This window comes from Pterocles gutturalis, unplaced genomic scaffold (genome assembly GCF_000699245.1).
Source record: "Pterocles gutturalis isolate BGI_N339 unplaced genomic scaffold, ASM69924v1 scaffold3447, whole genome shotgun sequence".
NCBI lineage: Eukaryota > Metazoa > Chordata > Aves > Pterocliformes > Pteroclidae > Pterocles > Pterocles gutturalis.
The window spans coordinates 34,246-46,582 of NW_010109958.1; the positions used below are offsets into that span (position 1 = coordinate 34,246).

A 12,337-nucleotide genomic window follows, 5' to 3' on the forward strand; every position below is an offset into this window, starting at 1 on the left:
GACAGGTGAATTACAGAAGATAACAACTGCGAGGACAAACTATGTCATACTGTAGATGCAGTAATGTTCATAGGGGCAAACAATTTTTACCATCTCTAGATTCAAACTGATATATCAGCTGGACCCCACTGTGTAGTATTTGCCCATCAGCACCAATACTATGTACTATATTCCTCAGCAAAGAGACCTGAATTATGAACCCAAAACAGAGCTGCGTTGTGCTTCTTGGAGAAGGGATAGGAGCAGGGGCAGATTCTGGAGCAGCTGACTGCAGGCAGTGGGTGAACAGCTGCCCCATGGGTTGGGAGGTGGGGGTGTGGGTGCATGGGGTGCCAGCAGCCCTGCAGCTCCAACAGCTTCCAGAGTACTATTAGTCCCCCAGCCAGTGTGACTGTCAGGGGAAACAGCAGACCCTGAAATGAAAAATTAATACTAATACGCCCTCACTTCTACAGTCTAGGTCCCTTTTTCAAACATACGGAATTCCCAGCTACTTCCTTCAGATCCGCTCAACGTACTTTTTTTCTTTAACATATTGATATTTAATTTTCTTTCAGTATAATAAGTAGCTTAAACCATTAAGTCATTAATAGGACCACCCTTCTAGCCTGCGGATCGATTATCACTCTTGCATCTATTCATTCAGAAAATGAAAATTGAATTCAAGGGTAGATAATAACACACTTTTTTTCAGATATGCTGAAAATGGCATATTTGAGCATGTATGAGTTCTCTTGATTAATCTGTGTGAGGTAGAAGTGTCTTCCTTTTGTTTAAATTACCTTTTCTATTGTGACCATACATATAGTACAGAAGGCCTTAACCCCACGGTGGTGATGTCCTATGGTCAGACTGACCATAACAAAACACGCTTAGAAGCTGACATTTCAAATGAGTAGCACATTCTTTTTTATACTGTTGTTTTAAATTATTATTTTATTAACTCATTTTTTGTAGACATCAGGGAGCAAAAAAGTGTTAAGGAAAGGTCTGAATCAACTGTGGGAGGTGTCTGGGTGAGAAGGAAAGTAAAAAAAGAACTGAGCATCAGAACATGCTTCTGGACAGCAAAGTCTATCAAAAAGTCTTTTAAAGCATTTGAAATAAGACCTAATTTTTACAAGATTACAGTTTTGCACTTTTCTCTTTTTGCACCAGGTATAATGTTAACAAAAGCAAATCAAAACAAAAGACATCCCTTTGTCATCCTATCTGTCTCCAGGGTGGCTACTGCCCTTCTAACATGTCTTCTCTGATTTTTGTTTTCAAGGACACAACATAAGAATTTCCCAGAAAAAACATACCATGGATGTTTGGGTCAAATGTTTAGCAGTGATGGTGCTGCTTACTGTGGTTGATGCTCAACTACTGAAGCCAGCACAGGCCCCTCTGGTTCTGCACAAGCCTTTCATGGTTGTTTGGAATGCACCGACCGAGCAGTGCAGGCTGCGGTACAAGGTGGACCTGGATCTCAGTGTTTTTGACATTGCATCCAACACCAATGAGACTCTGAGTGGATCCAATGTGACAATCTTCTATCACACTCATTTGGGATACTATCCCTATTACTCAGATAGTGGAGATCCTGTCAATGGAGGGGTGCCCCAGAACGAAAGTCTTATCAAACACCTTAACAAAGCAAAGTCCGACATTGACTATTGCATACCCATGAAGAAATTTCAGGGACTTGCAGTCATTGACTGGGAAAACTGGAGACCCCAGTGGGATAGGAACTGGGGCAATAAAAGCATTTATAGAAATAAATCTCTTGAGATGGTTAGGAGACGTCATCCTCAGTGGTCAGAGGACAAAATCAGGAAAGTGGCTAAAGAGGAATTTGAAAATGCTGGCAAGAGTTTTATGAACAACACTATCCTTCTGGCTGAGCACATGAGACCAAATGGTTTGTGGGGTTACTATCTTTACCCAGACTGCTACAACTATGATTACAAAGAACACCCCCAAACATACACAGGGCAATGCCCTGCCATTGAGTCTTCCCGCAATGACCTCTTGCTTTGGCTGTGGAAGGAAAGCACTGCTCTCTACCCTTCTATATACCTGGATTATATACTGAAGTCAAGTCCAAATGCACTAAAGTTTGTTCACTATCGGGTTAAGGAGGCAATACGTGTTGCCTCAATTGCTAGAAAGGACTATGTTTTGCCTGTATTTGTTTACTCCAGACCATTTTATGCCTATACTTTTCATGTTTTAACAGAGGTAAGCAGACATATGTCTTCAGAAATTTAGAGATTAGAAACAGCCTCTTAGAAAAAGTACTTTCTAAAAGTTTTCCTTGTATAAAAGCATTTAGGCATTTGTTTTTCATATTTAAGACAGACCCTCTAAAAGCAAGTATTGTAGTCAGAGTACAAAACTGTACACCTTTCAGTAGTTACTATTGCAGCACTTTGGTCTACTTTTGTAGGATAACATTGTATATTTTTAGTGATGGTAATCTAGAAAGAAAGTACAATGAAATAATTTCCTTAAGGAAGTAATTCATTCTGATATTTTATTTCTTCAGTGAAATGAACTTGACAAATTTTTGTGAAGTTTAAAACAAATTAGTGTAATGGAAATACAAACTTTCATGAGAAAGGAGCCTCAGGTCTTTTTTGTTTCTTTCTCCAAATGTAAATTCTCTTAGTATAGAAATAAACCAGTCAAGTAAACTAGTCTGGCCTGGAGTTCCTAACTCCTGCATGATGAGCATTGGCCATCTCACTTTTCAGAGGTACAACATGTTCAAATATCTTCATGATCCAACATTTAGTGCCAACACTGGAGTCCTTTTAATAAAGAAAACAAGTTTTCGAGTCATGCAATATTTGCTCAACCAATGATCAAATGCAATAAATATATTGTGCCCACAACATTGATGGTAAAAGTATACGCATACCAGACTTTCTGGATATGTAATGACGATTGTGGTTCTGACTTTGTTTATGCACACAATAGAGAGCTACAGATGCTTATTGATTTCTCTAGCAGTTGTCCCAAGTGCTGAAAATTTTGCTTTGATCACTATTAATTCCATGACAAAGGAGAGGGGAGGAAATCTGAGGCAGGGAGCTCATGGAAACAAGCCCTCCATGGCTGAGGGCGTCTGGAGGTGTGCCCTCCCTTTGGTTTATGGAGAGCCACTTCTGCTTCTGCCAGAGACAAGTTCTTGACTCAAAACAGAACAGCAAAAGGGAGAGAAGGGGCAAGGGAAAAGGCAATGGTCAGTGCAGCAGACCACAGGCTGCATGTGGCTTCAGCCTGGAGCTGGAGCCGGGGAGGTGCAGTGGAGCCCTGACAGCCTGAGAAGTGTTTCAGGCTGCCCCCAAGAAGCAAATGGTACATAGAAGCAATCATGAATTTGGTCTGCCTCATTTTAGCAACTCAGGCCTCTTTGGAGCCGTTTTCTGTGTGATGTGGAAACTGCAGGTCCTAGCTGGCTCAGAAATCATGGGCAAATAGGCAAGGCTGGGTCCCACTGAAGGCAAGGAGCCTCTGGGCTCAGTACAGGCAGGATTTCACCCAGAACATCTTCACTGAAGAACTCAGACCATAAAATAAATGACCATTCTTCAAATGTAGGCTGTAATAATACATTTTTATAACATAAATTCATCCTTTGATTAATATAAAAATACCACAAATGCTACTGAAAGCTATGAAAACTAGCATGCTGTTACCAGTTACACACGAGTTTAAAATCGGTGGTGGCATAAAGTTACTCTTTTAACTTAAGCTATTTTTTGAACAGTGCAGTGGCAATTTGGAGTGATGTTCCTCTTAAATTATGCTCTTTAACTCACTGTCCTGTTTTTCAATTGCATGTAGCCATTTACTTTTGGATGCTTTAAAGATCACTTTCCAACTGTGCAACCAGAGAAGATCCATGCATAGCCAGAGAAACATTTTTGGGTCATGCTCTACTACGTATTTTTTAATAAGGACAGTAGCCAGCTCTGCAGGCACCCGTGGGTACAAGGCTTGATGTGTCTCCAGACTATACACATTGTCTGTGCAAACAGCTTGGGTGCTGCCAGGAACTTGCAGGGTTGCACTTAAGAAAGCTCTAAATAGGAATGATCAGGAAAATAATTATCTTGTTTTCCTTCATAGCCCTGAAGCCACCAAGACATTTTAAACATGGGTTTGTGTGCTCAGATTTTACACTAGACTGGAGCTTCTCATTTGACCCATGACATGCCCCTAAGTGATGCTCACAAACCAACAAACAAGGCATGAAACCTCTGAGCTCCAGCAACAATGTGCATGAATGTGACAAGGAAAGACACTCAAGCTAAATGGCCATAGAAAAATTGGGATAGCAGGCTAAGAGACACCTGAGCTCTGACAGGGACTGGGCCAGGAGAACCACTGTCCTGTTCCATCAAGCTGTGCAAAAGCTGTGACATTCTGGTCCAACAGAATTGCTGACACATTCAAGCCTCGTGTGTAAGCCCTTCTGTACATAGCATGAAAAATACAGTAAATATCACAGTGGAAGAAAATAGAAAGAATGGTTGTGAATCACAGTTAGAGACAGAAGTCTAGCAGAAAGATGAAAGACCTGGGATGCTGTAACTATGGCTGCTGTACCTTTCACCCTGACTGCACCTGAAAATCAGGTGAGTTGTGCACAAGGTATCTTAGAAATTCACCCTGCTATTTTACTTGGAAAAAGTTTATAAATTCTGAATTGGGATCCCAATCATCATGAAAGATTTCTGTATTTGCTAGAAATGCATACAAGCAGTTTGCCATCTGTAGGGTACTTAGAAACTATCTGCCTTGACAATTCACTACTAACCATGTGGGAGAGATGAGTTACCCAGTAGCATCTGTGCTTCCTGACTAGATGGCTGAAGTCATTAATAAAGCAGGATGACAACCAACAAATGATGAATAATGGATAACAACATCTCTCGTTCACCTGCAGATAGTCTTCTCTGATAACCAGGTGTGCATGTGTACAGAGACCATTCCCTGCAACCATGCCAGGCTTGTGCTACCATTCCCAAATACAGAAAAAACATGCCTGAAACTGAGACGGTTTGGAATTTAAAGGAAGGTTACAGATGTACTTATTTTTCTTTCCTCAGCATGTAACTAGGACGGACTGTCCTGTTTCCTCTCAAGCTCCAAAACTGAAACAGCTTAGCTCACCACCTATTTTTTTAGTGTACAATGCAGTGACTTGGCTGATCAAAACATGGAGAAGCATTGACAGGAACTAGAGCCTCCTCCTCTCTCCCAAATCAGCTGTCCACTCAGAGACTGCACAACATAATCTTGAGGATCTTTGATTGTTGCACACTGCCCCCAAAAGCTTGAATGAGAATGAGCATCAGACGGGAAGAAGCTTTGCTGACTTTTTATCACTTGGAGAAATACCAGACACCTAAGTGACAGCTGTCTTGTAAGGTTGTCTCTTCAGGACAGTTCTCTAACATGGATTGATGAGGGTCTGAGACAAGGAGTAAAACAGGATTCCTCACCTAGACAAATGCCAAAATGGTGATATTTAAAATGATGTCTAAAATTTTTAAACTCTCATGTTTTCTTCCGTATGAGGTACTTCTTACAGTCGCCCAGAAGAGCCATGCCAGCGAGCCCCCAGTAGTGCCCAGCCGTGCTCTGTGAGGAGCATCACCAGCACCGCAGGGCCTGAGGCTGCCGGTGGAGCTTGTAGGCCTTGGTCAGGGCTTCAGGGAGGCACCTCCCTATCTCTGCTCCCCATTTGCCCCTCTCACCTGTTACAAGAGGCACTTATATTCCTTTTCTCAAAATATGGGGGGGGTGAGAATTTTATTTTCTAACCCTGTCTGTGGCAGGGGAGGGTGGTGGTGGTGCCTCCTTCATTGTGTGCCCGGCTGGTGGTCAGAGCACCCACCTCTGGCACAGGAGCTCTTGGCTCAGTTCTCTTCCCAGCCTGCTCAGGATGAATCCAGCACCCTGTGTTAGACACTAGGAAAGAGTTAGGAAATCACCAAACCTGAAAGATCAAGTGTACAAGAGAGAAAAAATAAAAGAGAGGGTGAAGCCTCCTGTTCATGGGTTATTCAGGGAGGAGCCCTTCTGTGCTGATGGCTTTTGAGGTACTGAACATGAGTCAGACGTTCAGTAAAAGACATAACTATGCCTAAAAATGAGAGTCAGAAACCATATTTCCTTCCTTGTGGGCAAGTTACCTAATTATTAAGCTGAATTAATCATAAGCTGCAGTCAGGTTCCCTCTTGTTTCTCTCGCTCTCCTTTGAATGTTCATTGAATTGCTGCAAGGTATCAGAAAGAGATATGGCACTCCTCTAAATGTTGTCTGTAACCTCTTGGTGAAGATAACCCGATGGAGAGTTACCTGAAGGTGTGATGTACCTTTTAAGCATGGGGAAGACAGAAAAATGCAACCCATGTCTTTCTAATTCTCATTCCTCCTGAGAAGGGTTCTTAGCACTTGACATTTTTTTTAAAGGATACAAGAAGAGGAAATGCAAGGCGGAAGGGAAGTGTTTACAGGAAATCCCATACAATTTTTTTTTGCAGTGAGCTGCTGTTTTGTCCAGCATCTGTGCAGGTGCTAAAAGTGTCCTTTAAACATCCCTAGGGCAATGTATCTTCCAAACAAATGCCAGGTTTTGGCCTCAGCCTGAGAAAAGTGATGAGTTTCTCAGCCCTGGCAAGGTGGTGATTCTAGGTGTGCACAGAAGTGGAAGTGAAGGTGCCTCAGGAACGTCAGCTGTGAAGTTGTTGCTGCCATTGGACTTCACACACCCAGAGGGCTAAGTGAACTTTAAGGGTTGTGCTCTTGGATTTGATTATTTTATGTCCATATGAACTAGACATGAAGTGCTGAAATCCCTTTGTGGATCTGAATCTAAATGATGTCTACAAGTAACAAAAGAAAGCTGCGGAATATGAGGGAATAAAAACTGGATTTACTGACTCCTGGTGAAGCACACTAATTCCTAAAGCATATTACTAACAAAATCTTTATTTTTGGGGTTTGCTCAGGTCTTAGTTCCTCCAGCAATGCTAAGTATCTATTGATTATTTATTTTGGCTGTCTGAAAAGGTTTCATTAATTTGTTAATGAGATCTGAACTGTGTTAGTGCTGAATCACTCAGCCATCACTTGTCTAATGTAGAATCACAGTCCAGCCTTTGTATCTGGGTAATCTTCATAAAATGCTTTGCACATGAGGAAAGCTTGGGTACCCTCATTACTAAGAGGCCAGGCTGTATTTCACATTCTCTTAACATTTGATACTTTTACGTTTAATTCACATACTTTTTTTTTTTTAACTGATAAATTAATTCCCATAGGAAATCACAATTTCCCACATGAAAGTAACACCTTCAGCCCACACACTGTCCTTTTATAAAACTAGCATGGAAGTATATACTTTTAAGAGTAAGACCATTTGGATGACCAGCAGCAACATGAAATTCAGGCTAGAACAATTATATCTTATATTGCTCTGAATCCTGTAGTAAGAGCCACTAGGCAAGCTCTACTCTTTCAAACTTCTGCAGGTTTTTCTGCACTGTTTTGTCTAACCTTTAGTTAAGGGTCAAAGTCACTGCTCACTCTAACTTCTCTGTAATTGTCTTCAACTCTTCAGTGGATTCTCCCTTGCCCAAGGCATTTACTTATGCCTCCTTTTATATCTCTTGGGCCATAAATGTTTTGGGAATGGGGACTCCTTAACTATGCATTGGTAAATCAACAGGCCCACTTACACAGTGAAATAAATGATTTAGTATTAATTAACAATAATAACATGGCTCTTATACTCTATTGTTTTGCATTTCTAAGGACCCACCACCATACTGTGATAATTTGGCTGGTCTTTTGGATTGTTTTCTCCTAAAAAGAGGTGAAAAGACTGTAAAAAGACCATCACTAGTTTTTTAAAGGAACTTGCTGTTTCTTCATCAAATCGAGAAATAGTGTAATATTTGTCATTACAAACACTGATCAGGAACTACTTTCTAACCAATTATTGTAGGTAGAAAAGGTTTTAGATGTAATTGATTATACCTTGAAATATGGGGGTGGAAGAAGAGCCTTCCTCCATATTTTCTGAGATTTAATTGCATTTCTCTTGACATGATATTCATGGTCTCAGCGAATGGCTTTAAGACACTTGCAAGGTACATTGCTATGTTGTTGGCAAGGCACCAGCAACTTCTGTTCTACACACAGTCTCTGGTAAAGCTGCTTATTGTTTCAGCTCTAAAAGTGGACATGATTAAGTCACCATGCAAATGTTTGGTTCACCCCCACCACCATTTGACATTGTACAGCACTGGGAGAGGCTCAGTTTTGAAAGCTGCGTCTCCTGGAATAATGGCATTCATGCTGGTGGGAACAGCATGTAACTGTATGGCTAATGCAGCACAAGTTAGACACCTGTCTAAAGCCTATGAAATGCAATTACACACTGTAAGGGTGATCCAATGACGTGTGATCATACTCACCACTTGCCAAAAAATGGTGTCTATGAATGTATGGTGATCATTCAAAGACTGGTAGATAAAACAAATAATTCAATTCTTACTCCACCAGCTTGGTTGGAAGACCCCTTGTGGATAAACTATAATGATTTCATTATTTTGTTGTCCCACTTATGCATGAAAACCTATGCAAACCTTTGGAGGTACACAGAATAGCTTTCAAAACTGACTAGTGATTTTATTGTGAAGTATATACCACAGCACTGACGTCTCCTCTGGCAAAAAAAAAAAAAAGTTATGCCAGTACCCTATTGGTTTTTTACTTTTATTTTTATATCTTTGGTTTTCTGATGTCTGCTTTTGACCTCCTATTTCAGACAGATCTGGTCAATACAATCGGTGAAAGTGCAGCTTTGGGAGCAGCTGGAGTTGTTCTCTGGGGCAGTATGCAATATGCCAGCTCAAAGGTAGGTTGTATTAGTTTATTAGTATTTAGGAATCACTTCAATATCTCTTCTCTGCCACCACACCCTCTGTAGCACCTCTCTGTCTTTACTGATGTCATCAGCCTGTGGCTGAGGACGATGGCTCAGTACTGCTTTCGGGTCTTGTTAGTTTTGTACTTTAGTTAGGCTGAGAAGTCTCATTGTTTCAGAGCACATTGCTTTGGGCAGGTCATGTGTAGTATCTTGGAAAAATGAGTCCAGGTTAGAAGAAAGATATGTTTTGAAGTAATGACATGCAAATATACTCACAGCATGTTTTGCAGTGTTCTACTTTGTAGCTATGGTCGTTTGTACAGATTGACAGAGATGGAATGTAGGCTGGAGGGGGAATATTTTCTCTGGTTACTACTGTTGAAATGACAGATGGAAAATAATGTTACCACAAGAAAAGGCCTAGTTCCTCCTCCCAGCCTTCTCTGAATTTCACAAATAATCCTTCTTGAAGTGATGGAGGAGGCAGGAGGCTGCACTGGGGTCTTGCAGGAGGCACAGCGGGCTAGCCACGGCTCCTGAACCTGGGCTGGGCTTTGGTGCCCATTCTGCTTTTCATGAAGTCTGCTCTCCTCCTCCTGAAGTCTCTGGCAAAGCACCACTGACTTGGGCAGAGTAAAAGGGAAATCTGAACTGGAACTTCTTAGCCACAATTACAGCAGCAATTTCTGTGCTGGTGTCTCAAAATCAGGTGGCTTCTAGTAAATAGAAGGGGTTGGAGAGATCAGGACCAAAGCAGTGACTAAACATGTGCTTTGATACCTATTAGTCCCATGCACTGCTCCCTCTCAGCAGTTACCAGAAATCTAGTTAGGAACTACTTAGTCTCACATTAGCTTTTAAACTCTCTTTTCTGTTTACATGGACTCTTCTCCAGTCTAACACTGTATGTTGCCATCAAGCATCCAAACAGTCATTATAGTAAAGGTAAATATGGTGCTAACCTTACCCGTAGAAGTAATCTCACTTCAATGAATAGATTACTGGAGTATGTAAGTCCAAGACTTAGCTCAACAGGTTACTTTAGCCAAGAGCCATTTTGTACTAGTATCTTCTTAAATATAAGAAATCTGGATGTAATGCTAGCTATGGAGTAATGTGTCATGGTCTTTTATTTTCTACAGGAGAGCTGTTCAACTGTGAAACGGTACATTGATGGGCCCTTAGGACATTATGTCATTAATGTGACCTCAGCAGCCAAACTCTGTAGCAAAGTCCTGTGCAAGAAGAATGGAAGATGTATCCGCAAAAACAGTGACTCTTCTGCTTACCTCCATTTGTCACCCAATAATTTTAAGATCCGAGCCCGCCGCTCAGAGAGGGGCCCCAGGTTCCAGGTGACCGGTGAACCCAGCCTGGAGAGTATTGAAGCCATGAGGCAGACATTCATGTGTCAGTGTTACCAGGGCTGGACAGGAATATTTTGTGAATTGCCTGACCAAAGCCTAATAGAGCGCTGGGTTCATGTTGTGTTCAGTAGATCAAGAAGACAAAAGCTTTATGTCTTCCTCTTCGGAGCTATACAGCTGCTTCTGCTTTGTATAACACACTAAAGTCTTCTGAGTCAGTGTAAGAAAATAAGAAATTATGCCACTAGGACTTCTGTTCTTGAGCAAGTTTTTATACAAACAGAAAAGGCATTGTTGATTAAATAGTTTTATTCTGTTTTGTTCATCTCCAACTCCCGGAATTTATGCAGACATTAAACATTTTGAAAGCAGACCCCTCTTCTTTCCTAGCTCTTTTAACTCACATTTTACTCATACCTTCAACAGATAAAGCTTCTGCTGCGACAGTGGAAGCTTTACCTGAGTAAAAACATTGAATAAACTTGTACAAGGATTCGTCCATGTAGAAGCTTAAAAAAGGACACAAAGACTCTTTGTTTCAAGCCTGGATGATTTCACATGTGGTAATGAGAAGAGCTTTCATGTGGATGAGGGATCCCAACCGTTCACTCTAGCTCTTGCTGAAGTCAAATGGCATTTTTTGTGAGCAGCAGTAGCACCACGCCCAGACCGACATCCACCACAACTCACTGATCCCACTGCTTCTGAGCAGACAATGTGAAGAGTATAGAGCTATAGAACTGTGCACACTTTAAAAAAAATTATATTTTAGTATTTCAAGGCCTAATTTGATTCGTATTACTTCTAGAGGTGTCAGTATTTCCCATGGTAGTTTTGTGCCATCAGTTTCAAAGTTACTGTTTGACTCAATATCTCTGCAATTGCCAACTATTGGATCAAATGTTCATTTTCCCACAGCACCAGCCAGTCAGCAGAGCATATACATGTTTAGGTGAGGGGCTGCTGAGCCCTGAGAGCAGTGCTGGCAGCTGGTACCCTGCAGTGCTCCTGCCCGGGCAAGCGATGTGAGACCCATTCTCCCTCTTGCTCCTACCCTTGGGAAGCAGGCAGCCTCCCACTTTGTCTCTGTTGCTGCTTAGCATCACTGCTGCCTTTGAGGTCTCTGCCGGTCTTTGCTTTCTGCTCTGCTAATTACACAGGTTTGGTAGCTCTGCTCTCCTCCTGCCCTTGTGCCATCACCCAGCCAAGCTGTCTGGCCAGGGGCTGATAAACAAGAGCAGGCTGGAAGCCCACTGCCAGCATGTGTCTCCCTCATGCAGGGGAAGAGAAGAAAGAACTTTACACACTTGCAACATTTTTGCTTGCAACCCTCGGCTTTAGATGGGGACCCCTTTGGAGGTGGTGTAGCTTAACCACTGATTACTGGTTAATTTAGCATCCATAACATGCCATCCTGTCAGGTTGCTGCATGTCCATCTGCAGTTATTCATTGGTCTGTGTTCATGTGTGAGCATATGTATTTCATCAAAAACCTATCTATCTTCTTCACAGCCTTTCAAAGTAACAATTAATGCCTTCATGGAATTGATGATAAAACCCAGAAATTCCCTACATCTCTCTCTAACTTGAGGAAGATGTTAAAATAATTTTCTTTTGAGGCTTTAATATGATGTGTTGAACTGAGTCTGTTCCAGAGCATGGACACATAAATTAGTAAGAAACCCACATGTGGGTCTAAAACACTTTTTTATTTTTTTTGTCCTGACTAGTGTCTGTATTGATCATTTGTGGCCAGACTCATTGCTCACATTACACAGCATCCTATTCCTGTAGCAGTTTGGTTAAAATCATCAAGGCTATGTGGAGAGGATACTCAACTGAGTAAGGAAGTCTGAATCTGGCCCTTAGCCAGCCCCCCTTCTTGATGCTGCCCTAAATTACTTTAAACATTAATATGTCTCTATGCTTTATATCTGCTGGGGTGTCCTATGTTCTTTGTAATCTCTTGCTATCTCTGAAAATTTATTCATGGTAACCCCAGATAAAAAGTTTCTTTTGTCTCCCAGGACCAGA

General features: G+C 41.5%; 1 protein-coding gene across 1 annotated transcript; it reads left to right on the forward strand.

Moving 5' to 3' along the window:
- Window positions 1–1,335: 1,335 nt before the first annotated feature.
- LOC104461513 (hyaluronidase-1-like) lies at window positions 1,336–10,507 on the forward strand. Its single transcript, XM_010073135.1, has 3 exons — window positions 1,336–2,223; window positions 8,835–8,924; window positions 10,079–10,507. Exons 1-3 carry the CDS (start codon window positions 1,336–1,338, stop codon window positions 10,505–10,507), a joined length of 1,407 nt encoding a protein of 468 aa, XP_010071437.1.
- Window positions 10,508–12,337: the final 1,830 nt, after the last annotated feature.